General features: G+C 39.3%; 4 protein-coding genes across 4 annotated transcripts; 1 reads left to right on the forward strand and 3 right to left on the reverse strand.

The window, feature by feature from the left end:
* Positions 1–885: 885 nt before the first annotated feature.
* MELLADRAFT_74111 (uncharacterized protein) lies at positions 886–1,489 on the reverse strand (the record flags this gene model as incomplete). The annotated part of the gene is made up of 4 exons (XM_007405763.1): positions 886–909; positions 975–1,124; positions 1,228–1,363; positions 1,437–1,489. 2 exons carry the CDS (start codon positions 1,301–1,303, stop codon positions 1,018–1,020), a joined length of 183 nt encoding a protein of 60 aa, XP_007405825.1.
* Positions 1,490–2,754: 1,265 nt separating this feature from the next.
* On the forward strand, positions 2,755–3,860 carry MELLADRAFT_92296 (uncharacterized protein; the record flags this gene model as incomplete). The annotated part of the gene is made up of 4 exons (XM_007405457.1): positions 2,755–3,047; positions 3,196–3,300; positions 3,366–3,754; positions 3,826–3,860. The coding sequence occupies 4 exons, from the start codon at positions 2,755–2,757 to the stop codon at positions 3,858–3,860; spliced, it is 822 nt and encodes a 273-aa protein (XP_007405519.1).
* A 5,599-nt stretch (positions 3,861–9,459) lies between these two features.
* MELLADRAFT_59872 (uncharacterized protein) lies at positions 9,460–12,285 on the reverse strand (the record flags this gene model as incomplete). Its single annotated transcript, XM_007405762.1, has 3 exons — positions 9,460–11,831; positions 11,910–11,990; positions 12,072–12,285. 3 exons carry the CDS (start codon positions 12,283–12,285, stop codon positions 9,460–9,462), a joined length of 2,667 nt encoding a protein of 888 aa, XP_007405824.1.
* Positions 12,286–17,194: 4,909 nt separating this feature from the next.
* MELLADRAFT_92297 (family 90 glycosyltransferase) lies at positions 17,195–19,969 on the reverse strand (the record flags this gene model as incomplete). Its single annotated transcript, XM_007405761.1, has 9 exons — positions 17,195–17,201; positions 17,316–17,395; positions 17,527–17,674; positions 17,774–17,803; positions 17,905–18,011; positions 18,094–18,120; positions 18,221–18,629; positions 18,736–19,012; positions 19,084–19,969. The coding sequence occupies 9 exons, from the start codon at positions 19,967–19,969 to the stop codon at positions 17,195–17,197; spliced, it is 1,971 nt and encodes a 656-aa protein (XP_007405823.1).
* Between the last annotated feature and the right edge of the window lie 955 nt (positions 19,970–20,924).

Genomic DNA, 20,924 nt, shown 5'->3' on the forward strand with positions numbered 1-20,924 from the left:
GAGCGATGAGATGATTGATAACAGGATCAATGACTTTTTTTAGAAATTCAGTTGGAATTCCAACTGATTTTACATCAGCTGATTTCATGACTTTTAATACACGAGACCATGCTTGTAAAATATTCTGGCGAATCTGATCAACAAGATCAGTATGTGCTTCTCCGGTCAACGTTTGTTTGATACTTTCAATTCCAAAATGTAACTGAGTTCGAGCTTCTCGAAGTAATTGAGAATCTATTGGTTCCAATGAATTTAGCTTGGTATTAGGATCATAAGTCTTGATTGAATTGATAATGTTTTGATTAATGAGATCAGATATGCCAGAGGAAGGAGGTGGTACGTTTGGACTTGATGGCAAATGATCTAACATGTAAAAAATTGATGAATTGATGAGTTATTCAATTGATGAATTTAAGACACCATCGATCCAGGATGAAGGAACAAGTTACCTGTTTCATGATGACGGTGGGGTATTTGATTGTTTGGATTAGAATCTAAGATTGAATCAGAACTTGAATAAGTTGGTGAACCTGAAGTCAAATCAAACGAAATCCTTATATCAGTTACGGCCAAAATTTATTATCATCTAGAATGGAGTGAGGAACTTAACTTGCCTCGATTTCGTTTATTTCTTTGATGTGATGATCAGGTTGTGGCGCTAAATTGAAAGCTGAGGTAGGATGATTGATTTGATATCCAATTTGATTCAAGATTGCTTTTGCTTGATCCTCATTTGTTAATTTCACTCCATTAACACTTAAATCACAAAATATTAAAATTGAAGTTAAAATCAAAAGATTAGGATAAATCTTCTTCTTCTCCATCCTTAGTTGATCCCGATGTGCAGCTTGATATGCTTCGAAGACTGATCTATAGAGCTTGAAGGCGAGATCAAAAAGATTGGAATATCTATAAATCTGATCAGAAATCCATCGAGGTTCAATCTTATACCAAATCACATCGAAGAATCTTACAAAGATAATGCTCTGATGATGAAACCAAAGGATCTTCACTGATCTAGATAAACCCTTTAAACAAGTACCATCGAATGTTCATACTCATCTTTTCTCCATAATTTACATCATCCCTTTCGAAACTAATCACCCCTTCCGAAACTATCAAGTCTATATGGGTACCGAATTTAAGATCAAAAATTAGTTTCATCAAGTTAGTTCGACTAATTTCACTCCTTTCCACCGGTGTTCTTTCTTAGTGTTCTTTCCTTACACAGAGGCCTAATCTTTCTTCTTGAAACAATCCATGGATCATCCTTACGTCCACTGGTGCTTACATCGCTATCCATCTTTGATCATATATATGCGTTTCAAGAAGTTTTACAGCACAAAATCTCGATTGTAAAAATCTAGATATTTGAAATAAAACAAGATTAATTCCATCTTTATCTTGTTCAAGATGTAAATAAGAAAGGAACTTACAGGATTCGAGGTAAGATTCAATTTGACTTAAATGTTTGATCTCATCTGAGTAAACAGAAACGCCGCGTGCTCGGAGCGATCAAGGGGATCAAACAAGACCAATTGTCAAGCATTTTGATTTTATAGGTTGTAGGAATTGAGGAGTGGTAAACAACATTTTACGTCAATTCGAATTTCCACTCAATTCCATCTTGCAGTGATCCGGGCTAAGCTTGATTTATAACCGGACCATTTGATTCGTCGGATACACCCAAACTACTCTGAACCCGGACCGAGTCGACCTCCGGTGTCTTCAAAGTTCAGAGACTCAGATTATGAACCCAGCACGGGAAAAAAGCATTAACCAGTCCCTCGCTGGAGCTGTGCCAGCTGGCTCAAACAAGGGACTTACAAGTAGAGTGAAATTATGTTCCCCTTTATAACCAATTTGAACGTGTCTCTACATCAACAAAGTAAATCATGTACCTTGTTCTTCTTTAAACCCTACCGCTCTTGGTTTCTCAATATCTTGTATAGTGGGTAGTGTCTAAAAGCGTGTAATGTCGGGCCGGCCAAAAAGCTGATTTATCAAAAACTCCATTGTGTGAAAAGAACTTTCTCTACTGTAAAAATTGCTACAAACAATATGTTCAATACAATTTTGGATTGCTATTGATGTGAGGATTCCAAATCTGCCCTCGGCATCAAAATTGGATCAATTTTGTGGGTTTTATAAATGTTTTTCTCAAAATACCTGATTTCACGCTTTTAGGCACTACCCACTATATACAGCCGTTTCAAGAGAGGTTGACAACTTTTTTTGGAGAAAGTTGTCTCCGCAGCGGGTAAAACCAGAGACAAAACTCAATTTACAGGTTTATTCTTTTCTGTATTCTTCCAATCAGCGGAGAGACAAAATTGGGTGAGGGACAAAACAGGACAAAACCCGGGTTTTGCACATTGGCGAGATTTTCAAAAAAAATCAATCTTTGTTGAAACAGCTGTACATATTTTATGTTGATATTTTGATTTCACAGCACTCAAATCTTGGGCACAGAGCAATCTAAAATCTTCTAAAATACTGTCATTTTTGACTTTCAGCCCTGAAGGAATCTTGCGTATACAGCTATTCACGAAATTCGTGTCATGTGCACAAAATTTTTCGAGTTGTTTGCTCGAACGCCACATGCAAATACAGCTACTACAAGGGTGTAGCAATGGTATCCGCTGCGGTGCGCTGACCTACAATATACCCGATCCGGTCATCTACAGGGCTCTGGGTTTGTTTTCCGGTGTTTGGCCATCAATTCAATCACCCACCGGAAAGACCAACGAGGATATGGGGGCGTTCAAAATTTCCTCCACGATTGGGACCCAATCTCAGCCATCAACCGGTCGCCCATACGAGGTTTGCTCGCTCGTTCATTCACCCACCGCTTCTGGCCAGGCCAAACAAAAGATGACAATTTTCATCTGGGAATCATTCGACATCGGAACCCCCAAATTTCCTCAAAAGGCCAGCTTCATGGACGATCAAAGGCCCTCCCAGCAAACCAATTTCCCTCTTATCCATCTCAAAATAAACACTCTCACACGCACCATGGGCAACACAAAGAAATCTACTGTGACAGCGTACGTCTTTTTGATGATTCTATCTATATCTTTTTCATCTCATTTCCACCTTTGGTTGATCAATCGCTCATTCGATTCTTTTCCTCCTTTTTTTCCCTCCTTCTTCAATTGATGTCTCACTCTGATCTCATTCTCAAACTCCCTCCAGCCCGTCTTATCAAATCAGGCGAATCGACAACCTGATTCGAACGTCACCTCGCCCTGTTCGCACTCGCTACCAAGCTCTCATGGGCCAAGCTATGGGTAGAGCCCCGTTAGTCATTTAGTGATATTGACCTATGATGTCTCATTACTAACGTTCATCTTTGGTTTTTGTAGATTGTCAAACCCTGCGTTCACCCCGCTCTTCACCAGTGGTTCAACCTTGTCCCCACCTCTCGAGGCTCCCCATATCCCTAGAGATTCAACATTTATCCCGCCGCCTGGAATCCCATTCCACCCTTTTGCTAATAGAACCCCGTTGACAAGCGAATGTGCCAAGTTTTGTCCACCCAGCCTGACCGCTACCTGCTCACAATCATCTGTCACGTCGAATCCCCACATAAATCCCTTCATCTTCGAAGCTTCGAAACACACCTCAGCGTCTTCTTCAACCGCCTGTACCCCTATGACAACTGCCGCCGACTTGATCAACCGTGGTTCTCCCCATAAACGGCCTGCGCCCATCGATACTACTGAAGATACTGCTGAAGACAATGACGATGATGGTATGTGCCCTCTTGAACCTCCACCGCAATCGATCACATGCTGACTGTGTGCATGTTGTAGATCTGCCTAGTGACATTTTTGATGACCGATTTGCGGCAGCTGTAGCACCCCAAACCCAACCCTCCCAATCTTCCTCGCCGCCTGAACCTATCGCTTCACAACCTGTCCCTGACCCTGATGATCGAACCTTCCAAGTGTTCTTTAACTATTGGCAACCTAAGTGTCCTGAACCCGAAGTGCTAACCGCCAATAAGCGTAAGAAGACCCCTGGCGGTACTTGTCCTAGCAACCGCAAGTCAACTGTTCCTAAATACGAGAACTACAACCCCAAGGTCCCCACAAAAATCACCTTGCGAAACCCCACCATCAGCTTCTGTGTATTCCGGCTCAATTTGTTCCAGGCCTGCGACAAAAAACTCCCCGGCATCTCGAAAGCGCTCAGCAAGGCATGGTATGCTAAGACTCTCGATATACAGGGTTTTATAAATGGTCATCGTCAACATAAGGGTAACAACAAGATGGCAATTGACGATCAAGATTCACTCACCAAATTCTTAGTAGCCGCCAAGAGTGTGGCAGCTACTAATGCCATGGGCTTTCGAATCCACCACGAGAACCCCAAACTGACTGCCAGCGCGGCCCTAGCCTTGGAGAACGAGCTTAAACAAGCCGGTCCTAAGGATGATTCCGATGAATCTGATGGTGAGGTATTGGTAGCGTCGGAGGGTGTAAGTGAAATTTATCTATCTTTCTCTAACTTTGGTCTTAATCCGTCGGTATTGATCTTAACCTTGAACTGACCTGTGGTTTTATCAGTCTGCAATCTTAAGCGCAGGTGAACGAAATCTACGCACTCTCATGAAAAGATTTGAAAAAGACTTCAAGGCCGGCGAGAATGTGACCACTGTGACCAATCCAAAGGATCCAAGCAAAGTACTGCTGCTCAATACTGCACGCATACGAACATGGGCGAACGATTGGGTAAGTCTTGATGTTTCTGTTTCATTTCTCGGTCAGTCGTTAAATTGATGATATCTGTTTTTCACACATCCCACAGGCTGATGGGGTATGTGGTGTTGACGAGGTCAACCCCCCTATGAACCGTCCTGGATTTCGCTGGATCAACGTCCGCGACTATGAGCAAGAAAAAACCGCTCTCCTCGGTTTGAAAGGACCTAGTCCGTCTGGCAACACCGCAACCGCTACGCTCCGCTCAGGTTTTCGACCTATTTTGGGAGCGGAGCGCAGTGCTGCGCTCAATCTCACTACGCACAATATCGCTCTTTTTTATTTTTTTTCTTACTTTGGTGTGCGTAGTGCAACACCAGTGTGCGGCGCTCATCACTACAAAAGACCTGAAAAGTCTAAAAAAACCATAAAAAAGAGACTCGAGCCCTGGCTCTGAGCGGAGCGATATGCTTCGCTCAGGACTTTCCTCTCCTCGGAGCGCGGTGCGCAGCCTCCGCTCTGGGTAGCGGAGGTTTGAGCGGATGCCAAAACCGCTCCGCTCACGCTCCGCTCGCGCTCATTCGAGCGGAGCGGTTGCGGTATTGCGTCTGGGACCTCGCCTGCGTCCGGAAGTGTGGTGCATCATAACTATTATGGTGCACCATTTCCTACTCCTGGAACCTTACCGTTACCTCAAGATAACCCAGCCCAATTGCTTCGACTTTCCCCCCCGCCTGAGATTCCGGCCTTTGAAAACTTCTTAATCTTTGCTGGTATCTCTCTGGAGATGAAGAAGACTCGCAACTCTCTAGCTAACACTGCCAGCATTAAAGAGGTTCCCAGATGGGAATATGGGTCATAGGAATCAGACAGCCTTTGTGACTACCAATATCACAATGGCGGTCTGATCCCTACAACCCATATTCCCATCTGGGAACCTCTTTAATGCTGGCAGTGTAACGAGGGTATCAACGATTTCGGCCGTCTATTGGACCGCTCAACCTACACCATGGATCGTTTTTACAGCATGGGTATGCCCTTTGCTCACGCTGAAGATCTTTTTAAGGCTGTACCCAAGTATAATCATCATTTAAAATCTCTTTGAATTTGAGGTCAAAATTTCCCTTCTTCAAGGTTGTGAAAGTCATTCAATCACGTTATATCCCCAAAAACTAGCTTTCCAAAATCAATTTGTTTTCCAAAATCAATTTGTTTCTTTCCTTTTGCGTGATGTGTCAGTTTGTTTATGAAACTTCAGAGTGCTGTTCATGAAAAAATGTCATCATCATAGATGACTTGCCCTCCTAAACCACAGTGCCAACTTGCCCTCCTAAACCACAGTGCCATAGTCGTAAAAAAATTGATCCAATTGATCGATACCTCTTTGCACGATGGTTGTTCTTGAAATCTCTCATCATCATCATAGATGACTTGCCCTCCTTATCCCCGTGTCATAGTGCTAAAAAAAGATTGATCCAATTGATCGATCGTTCTTTGCACTGGACAAAGAACAATCAGGGTCAATCTCATGAACCACCTCTAGATCCCGCCTATGGATCACAGAACTCAACTCATCTCACAGGTGCTACATATTGTTCCACTGATTTTTTTTGGGTTTCTCGCTTTGACTGAAGTCTTTTTTTGAATCAGTATTTAACATAGTGGCACCAAGAGAAGCAATGACAGAAACATGTTTTTTCATCAAAGGAAATATGATTGAGCATTTGAAATGATTTGTAACAAGGGGCACCAGGGAGGGAGACATCAGGTAAGGTAGCACAAGCAAAATTACACAATCACGCAACCTGAAGACCAATCTACCCCTAAAACCAACTATATCCAATAGCCACATACTGTGTATAACTTATGCATGAGAGCACCCGAGAAAAGGTCCCATGTCCTGTCCATGATCAAGTCGATTTTATTTCCAGCGGCGGTTTCGACAAGGCTTTGCGTACGTCGAAAGTGTGATTTCAGAACACTAAACGCCTTCTCAATGGGATTGAGATCAGGCGAGTAGGGTGGGAGATACATGATACGTATTCCTCTTTCTGCGGCCAGATCAGCGATACGTCCGCCGTGATGGATCCGACAGTTGTCCATCACTAAGACCGAATTGGCTTGAGGATACGAATTCATTACCGGAAACTAATCCAAGAGACATGTCAGTTTCCGCGCCAAGGAGTGATATCACAGGTCAAAAAATGACTAACCAGTCGATGTTTGAGGAACCCTTCAAAGTCTCTTCGAAGGTAGCTGCCTTCTTGGCAGTCTAGAGCTAAAACCCCACCCCTGAAGATTGCTGGTAGGAGCGAGAATTGTTTCCCACCACGAGACCTGGGAATACGTCTTGTACGTTCACCTTTTCTGGCCCGGGCAAACTGTCTGCCAAGATACCTTTCCTGAATTGAGCACTCGTCTGAAATTGAGAATAATTAAAAAGTCAGCGACTCTGTCACAATTAAAGGAAACAACTTGACTTGCCCAAAAAAACCAGCATGTTAGGGGTCAAACCTCCTACCGCATGTAAATACCTAGCCCGCTTGGTGGCACTCTGGTTAGGGTGCACAGTCCGAGCTTTCTTGCAAGTCAGGTGGAGGCGATTCTTGAGATCATTTGCAATTGTATTTAAAGAAACCCAAGTGGCAGTCCTTCGATAAACTGTGTGGCGATACTCGTCCAAGTAGAGGGCAGGATTCCCGTCGAGAAGCTCCAACATGAAATCACGATCCTCGTCAGTCAAGCAAGTGTTTCGTCCCAGTGCTGCATAATCTTCAGGGTTTCGAACAATAGCATGGGTTCTTCGATATAAAGCGTGCCATCTAGAGACCGTACGGGAACTGACTGGCGACTTCAACAGATGTCGGACTTGATCAATGGTTTTGCCTTCGCGGAGGTACTGAATCGCCAATACCTTGATACCGACGTCGTATTTGCCGGGCCGCACTCGCATCTCTAGAATGGGATATGGAATTAACATGTCAGAAGGGGATGTTTCCTTGGGAAGAAGGAGGAGTGACGAACCTGGGGCGACAAGAGTGAGGGATGTGGAAATCGAGAAAAAAATTGATGGGGTGAAGATCGAGTAGTGGGTCAGGTGGTGAAAAAATTTGATATCGGTGGTCAGGTTTACCAAGATCCGGCTGAGAACTCGGGGTATGAGAACTCGGGGTACGAGAACTCGTGGGTCTTGGTCAACCTATTCCACAGGCTACTACAGCTACAGCTGTGCTGCGGAATCCTGTATTTGCATGTGGCGTTCGAGCAAACAACTCAAAAAATTTTGTGCACATGACACGAATTTCGTGAATAGCTGTATATTTAGTCACACTCAAGTCACACAAAAATTGCAAAGTGCCACTCTTCAGAGTAGGCTTGAGCATTCAATTCTGACGAGAACACTGCCAATCTTGCAACTCTTTCACATACGATTGAACCTAATAGATATCTGTGGTGTCATGGGTATATAAGCTCATGGCATGACAGCTTGGCCTCTTGAAAAAATTATCACAAATGTGCTCTCACAACTTCATAAGAGCATTCTCAACTTGCCCTATCTCCATATAGTTGACGTACCAATGTTTCATGAACTAACATTCCATAAAATATACCAAAGTACAGTCAATTTCCCCTATCCTTGTTGCGGGACCCAGTTAGAGCTCTTGGGTGAAAATAATTGTATCAGCAAGGGAAGTAGCACCACCATTGAAGATGCCTTGGATTGTCAAATATGGTCCTTGGATGGCAATAGCCTCATATATAGTGGCTGAGTGATTGATCTAAGTATTTTATTGGGGCTAAAGAAGGCCTTGGACTATTCTCTTGGACAGGGTGTCTAATGGAATCTATATCTGAGGATACCTCTGATTTTCAAATACAAGTTCTCTAAACTTTGTGAAACTGTCCAAGTACTGTAGCCAAAAAGAATTCACATCATTGGGTTGTGTGTTGAAAATTGAAATCCCATGAAAAAATACATAATTCCAATAGTAAAGCAAAAATTCCAATGAGACTGCAAAGATACTGATCAATGCCAAGCAAGTTGATTTCAAAACTGTCCGAGTATGCAGAACAGAGTAGTGGAATTCCATTTACAATGGCTTCAAATCCATTGAATGAAATAAACTTATTTTGACTTCCACTGCACCATCAAGATGCACAATAATGATAAAGTAATTCAAAAAAGTAATATGGTAATGATGCCAAAGAGTTACAAAGAAAGGGTACCTTTCCATGGAATCCAATATCAAGTAACCTTTCATAATAATTGCATAGATGAAGTATTCTTTTGGAAGCCAAAAATGAACACAGTAATGCCAAAAACAATGAAAAATGTAGAGAAAAATGCATTTTTGATTGTTTTGCCTATCTCATGCAATTTTGCTGCACTTGGAAGATATATTTCATCCGTGCAGTCTAAATGCTGAAAACTCAAACAAACTGGAATTGCGAGTAAAAAAAATTCTAATTTAAATCGCATCGATTTTTTTCTAATAAAAATGACAAACGGAAGATAAAGATATCAACATTTGAAACTCATAAACAAAATATATATGAAATAAATTCTTGTTATAAAAAGCATCCAAAGTTTTTTAGAACAATAAACCAAATAAATATAGTGGAGAGTTTTCGGAAAGGCAATTAAAAATTTACCATCTTCCCATATGAACCTATCCAAAAAAAATCCACCATCATAAAAAAACTTAGGAAATGAAGATTGCGTCAATTAAATTAAAAACTATAAATTACTTTTTGCTCATTCATGCAATTTCGCCCTCTTAGAAGGCTTCATTAAATTTTCTAAATGAGATCGATCATAATCATACCCAAAATCATGATCATTAAGAAACCCATCAATTTCTTTTTCTTGATCTTTATCAACTTGAAAAGATGTTATAGGTCTTGATTTGAGTGTAGGTTCAAAAAACTGTTCTAGACTTGATTCTGAGAATCGAGGTACTGGGGACAAGGGTGATGGGGTGTTTCGAATCACTTGAAGAGAATCACTTGGTTGCGAGATATGTAGATCTTCTGAACTCGATCCTAGATTGCTGAATGCAGGTCCTGGTCTTGAATTTTGAAAGAATGGATGTCGTGCAGGAGCTTGGGGTATTCCTTGAGGATCTGATTCACGACTCGGGTTCGAATTTTTAGGTACAGGCATTGAAGTTTCAAAGAATGAGTGTTTTTTAGGAGCTGGTGAGATCTCCTGAGAATTCAATTCAAGATTCGGATTCGAATTTTTGGGTACAGGCATTGAAGTTTCAAAGAATGAGTGTTTTTTAGGAGCGGGTGAGATCTCTTGAGAATTCAATTCAAGATTCGGATTCGAATTTTTAGGTACAGGGGTTAAATGTTCAACTTGAAGAGATGTAGATGGTGTTGATAAATGTTGATCTTTAGAAACCAATTCAAGGGTTGAATCTGGAGATGCAGGAAGAGGTGGTGATTTTGAAACTTTTTGAAAACTAGATTTTGATGAGATATCTTTAAAACCTTTTTTTGCATCTGAAGCCGAGAATTTAGGCACAGGTGGTATATTCAAAATTTCATGATTTCTGGAAAACGATGATTTCACTTCATTACCTAACCAGTTGCTAACCAGCTTTAACTTTGCAACATCTAGGTATGCCTGAGGAATCAAACTTCCTTTACCTGATGTCCAATCTTGAACCTGTTTTTTTATAAATACTTGATGCAATAGATTTCTGTTTTCAAGTCCAAGTTCTTCAAATGTGAGATGGATTACATAAATCCAATTATAAATGATTTCTTCTTTGATCCCTTTACGTACTTGTAGATCTAGGAACCTCAACATATCTTGCCCTAGGTTTACTTCGACTTTAGGATCCATTTGTCTTAAAATGGTTGTCCAAATTCTCAAAGGCATTAAATATGTATGAATGATGCGATCCAAAGTTATACTTGTTTTGCCAGTCGAAGTAACATATTCGATAAATTCTGGATATGATTTATGCAAATAAGTTTTAAATGGAGAGTATTGTTTGAAAGCTGGTGATCTAGACTCAAGAGTAGATCTCAATTGATTGATTATCATCCTGCTGAAATGATCAATCATCAACAGTCTAAGTTTTTCTGGTAAGTGCCTAGAACGACCGAGCGAAATTCGATCTGAACCGGATTGATGATCTGATCGACGTAAACCTGATGCAGCACACCTAAGACTAATTTGATCTTGTCTGAATTGTTTGTATTGATTGAATAAATGGTCTCTATACTGATCATCAGCTTCACGCATGATGTAATCGAGGGAGCTAGGTGATACTTCCTTGTATTTTATAAGAACGTTGTAAAACTGACGAGCGTGACTTTGTAAGTTGATGTCGAACAGATCTTGAACCAATTTATCCAAGACATCAGGTCCATCGGGTCTAACAATAAATCTAGCAACCCTAAGATCAATGTTTGTAGGGTCTCGAGATGATTCATGCATGACTGAATCAGGGTCGAGAGGAAGTTTATGAAGGATAAGATTAATAATCCAATCCATTGAAGCTGTAACATATTCATCATGCAGAATCGGTTTAGGATCAGTGTTTACCAATGAGCGCCAGAATTTTGCCCATATTGCCACAATCCTAGTCACAGGAGCTTCACCTTGATATCTAAAAGTCAAGATCTGATTGTGGTCTCGGAGAATGAGACGATTGATGACAGGTTCCATGACTTTTTTCAAAAATTCAGTTGGAATTCCAACTTCATTGACATCAGCCGATTTCATGACGTGTAATATATAAGACCAACTTTTCAAGGTATTACGGCGAATCTGATCAATAAAATCAGTATGCTCCGGTCCGTTCAAGGTTTGTTTGATACTTTGATATGCAAGATGTAATCGAGTTCGAGCTTTTCGAAGTAATTTAGAATCTACTGGCTCCAATGAATCTAACTTGGTATTGGGATCATAAGTTTTGATTGAATGATACACTTCTTGATTAATGAGATCCGACATTGGAGCGGAAGGAGAAGGTATGTTTGAAGTTGATGGCAACTGTTTTGAAGAATGAAGATTTGACGTTGATGGCGATTGATCGGGAGAATGTTGATTGGACATTGATGACAATTGATTTGGAGTATTTTGATTGGGCGTGGGTGGTAAATGATCTGCTATGATGTTTTGTAGAATTGATGAAATATACAATTGATTAATACAAACCATCAATCAAAGGCCAAGAAATGATTTACCTGTTTCATGATGATGATGGGGTGATTGATTATTTGGATTAGAATCTGAGATTAAATTAGAGCTTGACGAAGCTCTTGAATCTGAAGTCCAATCAAAGCAAATTATTATCAGTCAAAGGGAAAAACTTGTTATCATCATCTAGAGTAAAGTGATCACTTAACTTGCCTCGAGTTCGTCTGTTTCTTTGATTTGACGATCAGGTTTTCGCGCTAAATTGAAAGCTGAATTACGATATTTGATTTGAGATTCAATTTGAGTCAAGATTCCTTCTACTTCATCCTCATTTGTCAATTTCCCTCCATTAACACTTAAATCACAAAATACCAAGATTAAAGTTAAAATGACAAGATTGAAATAAATATTCTGCTTCTCCATCATTAGTTGATCCTGATCTGCAGCTTGATAGGTTTTGATGATTGATCTGTCCAACTTGAAGGCGAGATCAAAAAGGTTAAGAGGTCCTTAAAACAGAAACCCATCGAGGTTCGATTTTATACCAAATCACATTGAAGAACCTTGCGAAAATAATATCTCATCATCAAACGAACGAGTCATGACTAATTTAGATAAACCCTTTAAACATGTTTCATTTTAGACAAAAACCATTTGATGTTTTTTCCTCCATATAATTCACGTCGCCCACTTCGCACTATATGAGTGCCGAATTTGAAATCAAAAATCCGTTTCACCAAGTTGGTTCGACTGATTTCATTTTCTTTTCTACCGGTGTCCTTTCCGTACCCATACGCCTATTGTTTCTTCCTGAAACAATGTGCCAATCACCCTTACGCCCACTGGTCCGCGCAACCCTATCCGTCTTTGATCAAACCGTCATTTGTCAAGTTGGTTTCAAATAAATGTGTTTCAAGACGTTTTCCAGCCTACATAAGATCTTGATTCTAAAAATCTACAGAATAAAAAAACACGACTCATTTCCCATCTGTTTTCTCCGGTCTAATATGGAAAATGAACAAAGAACTCACATGATTCAAAGTAAGTACCAATTTGACTCAAATGAGTTTGATCTCAAATAGGTTTACTTGAATAAACATAAAACCCGCTTGGGTCGGCACCTGTTGCAAATTGGTGGGAGTGAGCAAGGTGATCGTTCGATCAGAAAAAGAAATCGCAAACTATTTTATAGGTTATAAGAGTTGAAAGAGATTGAAAGTGGTCAATGGCTATGTACGACATATCCATGATGTCATCTTTAACCCAACTCGATCCGAGCCATGCTAAATGCGCCGGATACCTCCGGATACCCTTGCCAAGCTATCCGGGACCCGGACTATCCCGGATACCGGTGTATGATCACACTTCAGAAGTTCAGAGGCTCTGGACAGTACATCCTGTATAACTCCTCCCTATTGAGCCCGGAAAAACTTGAACCGACAGCCCAAAATCTCTCAATTGGGTTCATCGACGATGTGGTTCATGTTGTGGCATCCAAATCCCTTGAAGAGAACCATCGGAGCCTCTGCCAACTAGCCGAAAGTTCACTGAACTGGGCCTCCGCTCATGGAGCGATCTTCGATAAGAAAAAGGCTCAACTCATCCACTTCACCAACAAGCGTATTAAGGAGCTACCAAACTTCCAGTTCGGTGAGGTAACACTTCAACCAAATCAAGTGGTGAAATGGTTGGGAGTATGGTTTGACACAAAGCTGCTTTTCAATCATCATCTCAAACAAGTCAAAAAGGTAGGCGAATTTACAATTCACCAACTTCAAAGACTGAATAAGTGTTACTCAGGTCTCTCGCCAAGAGAGACTCGAAAACTGATCATGGCCATCCTCCTTCCGAGAATACTCTATGGCAGCGTAGTATGGCTGACGGGTAAAACTTCAACCAAGGCTTCTAAAATACTGACACAGTTGCAGAACTCAGCTATTAGGATCATCTTAGGAGCCTTTAAAGGCACCTCGACTAATATGCTCAATCATGATGCATACCTCACTCCCTTTACCACCATAGCAGCAAAACGACATCACAATTTCCTTCTCAAAAGACTAACAGCGCCAGATAATCATCCGACGCATACTTTCATCAGTCATGAATTGAAGACAAAGGTGGCCAAACACAAAGGCCCGGTTCAGGACGTCTTAGACTTTCCCAGTTTTCAAACACTGGCAAAAGAAGATTTAGAAACAATTTTTGCTCATTCCCTAGTGCCGTGGACAACTAACCTAGGGCGGCTGTTCAATCTGGACAAATCGAAAGATGAAGCCAAAGATTTAGTTCCTAAACAAGTCGAAGAAGAAGAAAACCAAAACTCACTGATCATCTTCACTGATGGATCGGTAAGTAAAGAGGGTGGAGGAGCCGCAGCAGTCACTAAATCAACAAGCAAGCCTTTGTCCATCAAGTTCGAAGAGCATTTTTCAAATCATGAAGCAGAACTCCTGGGGATAGTACAAGCCACGTTGTTAGCTAATGAACTTTTTCGAAGCCAGGTACCGCCGCTGAAAGATCTGGTGATTTTCAGTGATAATCAGGGAGTCCTACGCTTAATCCACGATGCCCCACAACAGTGCTCAGGACAATACCTGGTAATTGAAATACGAGCTAACTTAAGACAATTGCCTACAAACACCAATATACAATTCTATTGGACACCAGGACATGCTGACATAGAACTAAACGAGAAAGCTGACGAGGTTGCTAAGAAAGCAGCAGAGAACAACACAGACGCCACTTCAATCCCTTCAAGCTTAGGCAGCATCAAGCGAAGAACCAATGATCAGTTCAACATTAAACATATGACCCTAGTTCCAGGGAAAAACAACTTCAGAACCAAAGCAAAAGATATCTCAAAAGGCTTGTTATGCATGGAAAAAGGTGGGGCCGCGGCGATCTTCCAGCTGTGGGCTAAACACAGTCCCTTGAATGATCATTTATTCAAACGAAAAATCTTGGATTCACCTCTCTGTCCAAATTGTAGACTAAAGGAGACCACTGAGCATTTTCTCTTATACTGTGACAGATATAAAAGAGCTCGAAAGACCCTCAGATCTTGGCTGAAGAAAGAAGAGGTCAAAGTGAACTGGAATAGCGCCAATAGATTATTGGACACTTCTAAGGCTTTTCCCTACATAGCTGATTTTATTCTCCAAACTAATCGCTTTGTTCATCTTCACTCATACACACAGGACAATCAACCTAAGAGGGCAGCCACGAAGCAGAAAATCGGATGACATAGGTTTTTAGAATTTCTTCAAATCTCCCAAAAATGAAAAAAAAACACGTTTTCAAGATTTATGTTCAATCCCGCTATGGGTTCGGAGTCCTCCAAGTGTCGTCTTGGATCCATAGGGCTCCGAGACATATCTCAATCACCAGTCAAAAGACACTACTATGCTACCTATACGTAACGAAACTTGTTCAATCCCTCAATGGGTTCGTAAGCCTCCAAGTACCGTCTTGGGCCCACAGGCTTTCGAGACATTTTTCACCCAGTCTTAGTGGACTCTAAAACACCAGCTCTTACGTATCCGATTATGCTCAATCCTTTTAAGGTTCGTCAACCTCCAAGCGACGTCTTGGGCTCATAGGTTGGGGAGGCATCAATCGAGGGTTTCTTTTCTAGCTCTTAAAATCAACTTGGACAGTTCCTCTAATACAAGGAGTACACAAGCAGATTTTCGAGTCTAATGACTCTTCATCCAATTTCTAAAAGAAAGGATGGTAGAGGCCCATCGAGGTGGGCTAATTACCCAGAGATGGTTTTAAAAAAAAACGTTGTTGAAAAAAAAAAAAAGGGTTAAATAGCAACACCCTTTGATTCAAAAAGATTTCTCTAAAAACCAAAAAAGTCAATGTTTTTCTTGTTCTCGATTAGATGGCTGTTTCTTAAAGGCGTACTAGTCCTCAATTCCTGTATTGTTCAGATAGTGTTATATGCAATTAAGCCGAAAAGCACTATAAAAAAAAAAAAAAAACAGCTCTGGACTGTGTTGGTTCAGCAAAAAACAACACGTTGTAAATTGAAGAGGTTTAGTGTTTGAAAAGACCTACAAAATACAAATGAAGAATAATTCTTTTTCTCTGACCACACATATAGCAAACGATACCATGATGTACATTTAATTTGAAAAATCAATATCCAATTCAAACATTAGCGGTACACAAACATCTCAACCAGACCTAATAAAACCCATGGCAACCCGATTGATTTTTGGATTTTTTAGCGCTAAAAACTCAAAATCAATCGGGTTGGCACGGGTTTTTTGGATGGGTTTTTAAGGTTGGGTTGAGATGTTTGTGTACCCCTATTGGATTTATACTAAATTATTTGTAGCTTGGGTGGGTGGGAGGTATGTTGTAGATGATCCAAACTCATTTACTGATAGATTTCTTGACTTAGAAAGACTTGCAGGGTCATGATATGAATGAAGAATGAAAAAAATAGTCTCATAATTTTTTGTCTTAGAGAAATTGAGAAAATTGCAAAATGAGATTTCACATCCTATATACATCCAACTCTTGGTCATGACATCATGATCCATTACATGAACTCTGATATAATGAGTCATGGTGGACTTTATCCAAGTCGAGTGAATGCGGTGGAATCACCCCGGTTAATGACTGTACATTCTCCAAGAACCCTCTCCCGACCCAGTCCCATTGATCAGTAGTAATACGTGTCTCCTATCCTAGCCGTTATGTGTGCTTGCTTGTTATTCAAAACAAATTCGCTCATAACGTTCTTTTCCTTACTTATTCATCTTTTTTCTGCACATTAGCTTGGAATTAACTTGTATATATCACCATGACCAATCCATCACTATAGAAGACCATTACCACTAAATCCTTCATTACGCTTTCCTTACCAAAAGAAAAAAAACGTTTCCCAAATTTGATCCATCTCTTGAACCTAGTACCATTTAAATCTTTCTTTACACAAGTTCAAAGTAGAAAAAAACTCTTTCAGAACAAAAAACTTCTATTTATATTGAGAAAGAAATCCAATTTGAATTTGAAAGACAAAACCAAAACCAAAAAAAATCAATATCCAAATCTAGATCGAAAAAATCCTACAAGTTCAACAAATCATGATTCAACTTTTCTTTATTTTGAAAACAACAACAACTCAACAACAACAACAACCAATTGACAACAACAACAACAACAACAACAACAACAACAACAACAACAACAACAACAACAATCAACCAACAACCAACAATCAAGAACGATGATAACAAATCACAAGTATATGTAAAAGAAAAACGTAAAGATCCTAATCCAATATAGATGTACAAACCAACCAAACAAATCCTTTGCCTCATTCACTAGAAATCGAAAAAAAACACCAATTGATTAATCTTACGTATTTTGATTGATGTTACGTATTTAAGATGAATTTCAACCAGTTTGGTTTGAAAGAAATCAAATCACAAACTTACCCATAATCTAATTTAACCCCAGCTTGACCCCGTAACATGATCCTTCTCCATTCCAAAACCAATCTAAACATATAAGCAGCCTACGAAAAAAAAAGTAAAATATCAAACCAATTTGTAAATCTTTTGCTTCTTGTTCATTAAGAAATTCTTCCAAAAAAAAAGAGAATGAAAACAACAAAACCAATTTGAGGGTTTTTTTTGGGCGGCTTACCATATCTTCTCTTCTCCAATGTTCAGCTGCCCATCTTTTACCATCCGTTGCAATCTTTTCTGCTAAGTCATCGTGTCCTTTTTTGATCTCTTTTAAATTTGGATCTTGATTTTCATCACCTAAAAAGAAAACCATAACATCATACAAACTATAAAAAAGACCCCAAAATCAAAATCAACAAGAAAAATCAATTTTTCAATCTTAGGTGTCATTCAATCTAATCTTATAAAAAGAAAAAGAACTGAACTCTGAATAATCTACTTTAATAGGAACATAACTAAGGAAAAAAAAACATGAGATTTGAGTTGTTTTCTTCATGAGTTTGGATTGACGTTTAAAGATAGTTTGAAATATGATCAGATGAACTCAATACTTAACTGTACCCAAGGTTGAACTCTATCTGCATACCATTCTGGAAAGATAGTGGATTTAAGAACTAATGATTTAGTTGACATTAACCTATGAAACCGACCTGACCAACCATTCTATATAAAAATACAGCGCCCATTCAAATCAGATCAGTTAAAGTTTTTCATAAGATTTAGAAAGAAAACAGAAACAAATTACACCATCTAAATCGATTAAATATTTATACTAAATCACCCGAGAAACATCAAATTTCAGTCAAGATCCAATTTAAATTTCAAGGTTTCGATGAGATTTCCTAAATAGGATTATAAACCAATCACTCAACTTGATAAGATTCATCTAATCCCATCGTATGAGCAAACTGAATATGAGATCTCATATAATCACACGTTTCCGGATCACACTGAACCGGACCACCACTAAAGCTAGTATCCATGAACCGATCATTTAACCTTTTAAGTTCTCGATCCAACACATTCACTTCTTTGGTCTTGGAATCTTCGACTAAAACTTTTAATCGATCTGGTTGGTTCGTGATCTTGTTTTCATGACTTATGAAATGTAATCGTGATCGTTGTGATGATTTCCAATCGATGCCTTTCATAAATTCGGCACCGGTTGTAGATCCTCTCCAGAGTAGTTTGTTGAGTTTTTTGGAATTCCAACTTGGATCGTCACCTATGTATGTATCACTGAATTGTTCTAGTGGAGTCACTAAAACATCATTTTGAGTTCTGATGATCGAAAAATCAAAGCCAAAATCAAAATCAATATTTTGGAAAAGTTCACAATTCTTATCAAGAAGTTAGGGGGTAAGATCAGTTTGGAAAAAAAACTTACGTAGTTTTTGCAAATGTAAAGAGCGGAACGAGTTCAATATTATCTGTACCTGGTGCACTTGTAAAACCATGTAATGATTTCGATTCAGGATGTTGACAAAGATCCATGGCAGCCGGATGATCAAAGATAAATGATTTCTGTAATTTAAGTAAATCTTCTTCTTCTGATGTGATTTGATGAGTTTCATTATGATAGAGTGATGAACTTGTTGAACATGCGTTTGCCCAATTACTTAGTTTCGGATCGTTTGGTTTAATATAATCTGATGGTGAAAGATCTGATCCAAAAAAAACCAAATCAGTAAGTAAATCAATGTAGATGTTTGGGAATTGGGAATCTTTCACTTACATTCACCTGCATCTGCTAAATCCAACATTTTCTGTTTACGAGAATAGGTCATTTGAACAGCCGGTTGATCATGTTTTGTAAATGTAAGATTATAAACTGATTGATGTTCATCCAAAGGTAACAAATCCACAAACAAATTAATCAAATTAGCCAAATCAGTAGCTCTAACCAAATGAGCTTCAGGACCTGAGATGGTAACGTTTTGATTTGATTTGATTGGAATCGATAAAGTAAACGTTTCAGGTCTTTCATTTGACATGACCCAAGATCTATGATTCAAATCATTCGGTTCGATGGCTAAGAAAGGTTTTAAATCTTTTTCGATTTGATCATATTCATCTTTCAAAATCACATTAGATTTAATAACATATTCCCACCATTTTTCAAATCCATAAGGTGGTGATCTTTTATATCTTCTCTTATATTCGGTTATACATTCTGCTAAGCTTTTTGAATTTCGTTGTAATTTTTCATTCCATTCTTTTTGTGATCTTTCGATTAAGGATAGGATTGGATGTGATTTGAATTTAGATTGGTTTGGTAAAAGATAATAACCATTTTGATGATAGGTTGGATTGATGATCGAGCTTGAAGTGTTAGTGTTAGTGGTGGTGGTGGCTGTTGTTGATGTTGAGTTTGAATTTGAGTTTGTTTGATTGATTAATAGATGATCTTCTAATTGATTGAAATCGTTTGAATTCCAAGTTGACCATTTGAATCGATTAGGTATTATAGATGATTTGATTGAGTTTGAATGGTTTGATAGATAATTAGTTAATGAACTTCTGTTTGATGAATCTAAGATGATGATTGTATAAAAGATTGAGAATAAGATGAAGACAAAGATTAGATAGAGAATCGATTTAAATCGAATTGGTGAGATCATAGTATTGCTAGTTGATTGGTTAGTTTGATTTGATTTGTTCTGATGTCTTCTGATATCTTCTGAATCGGTTTCATTTGGCTGCAATTCTTTTGTTTCTTCAAATGGAAATTCGAATTTACTCTCTTTGACTTCAAACTTTATCACTTACAACTTCATCGATAGACTTGATATCAAACACCTCGCTCAATTCTTTTCCATCCCTTCGAATCTCGTGGTTCGTGTTAAAGATGGTCTACAACTATCAACCTTCAACCAATCGGCCCCTTCAGTATCTCGCGACAAGCCTTCCTGCTTCCGACCCTCCATCCATCAACTTACTATGGAAAACATCTTTCGGCTTCCTCACAAAAGAATTGCCAGTAATGGTCTAACTCAACTATGTTCCTCGATGCTGAGACAGCTGTCATTCAAGCAAGTTGAATCCGCATGGGTAATTCATCCTTTTCCGTGACCTCACCAAAGAACTTACAACATACATATTACCACGCTTCATGGGGATACACTTTTCCAAGGTGAAAAATGATTGACATTAATGCACAAAATGATTAATAATGCAGAATTAATGCAGAAAAATGCAGAACTAATGCAGAATTGATGCATTTTTAATCATTTTGTGAAATAAATGTTGTAATCATTTTTCACCTCGGAAAAATTCATTATATTTGCAGTGATACGCGCTGACCCCTTTTCAAATGTACAGGTGGAACCATCAAGATTCCTTGGTTGCTCACTGAGCTACATAATTTGCTATTTCGTGATTTTCACCTGTAGCTGATCACCTGTAGCTCTGCTAAGTTGTGGACTTGTCCATGAACTACAGAGCTGCATGCAAGCTACATGTGAAAATGTGAAAATAAAAAACAACCAAGGAAATTTGATCATCCAAGCTGTACATTTTGAAGAGAGTGGCAGTGCAGACATCGGTGAAGCGCAGTAAAAAAATCCTTGGTGTGCT

This window comes from Melampsora larici-populina (assembly GCF_000204055.1).
Source record: "Melampsora larici-populina 98AG31 unplaced genomic scaffold MELLAscaffold_4, whole genome shotgun sequence".
NCBI lineage: Eukaryota > Fungi > Basidiomycota > Pucciniomycetes > Pucciniales > Melampsoraceae > Melampsora > Melampsora laricis-populina.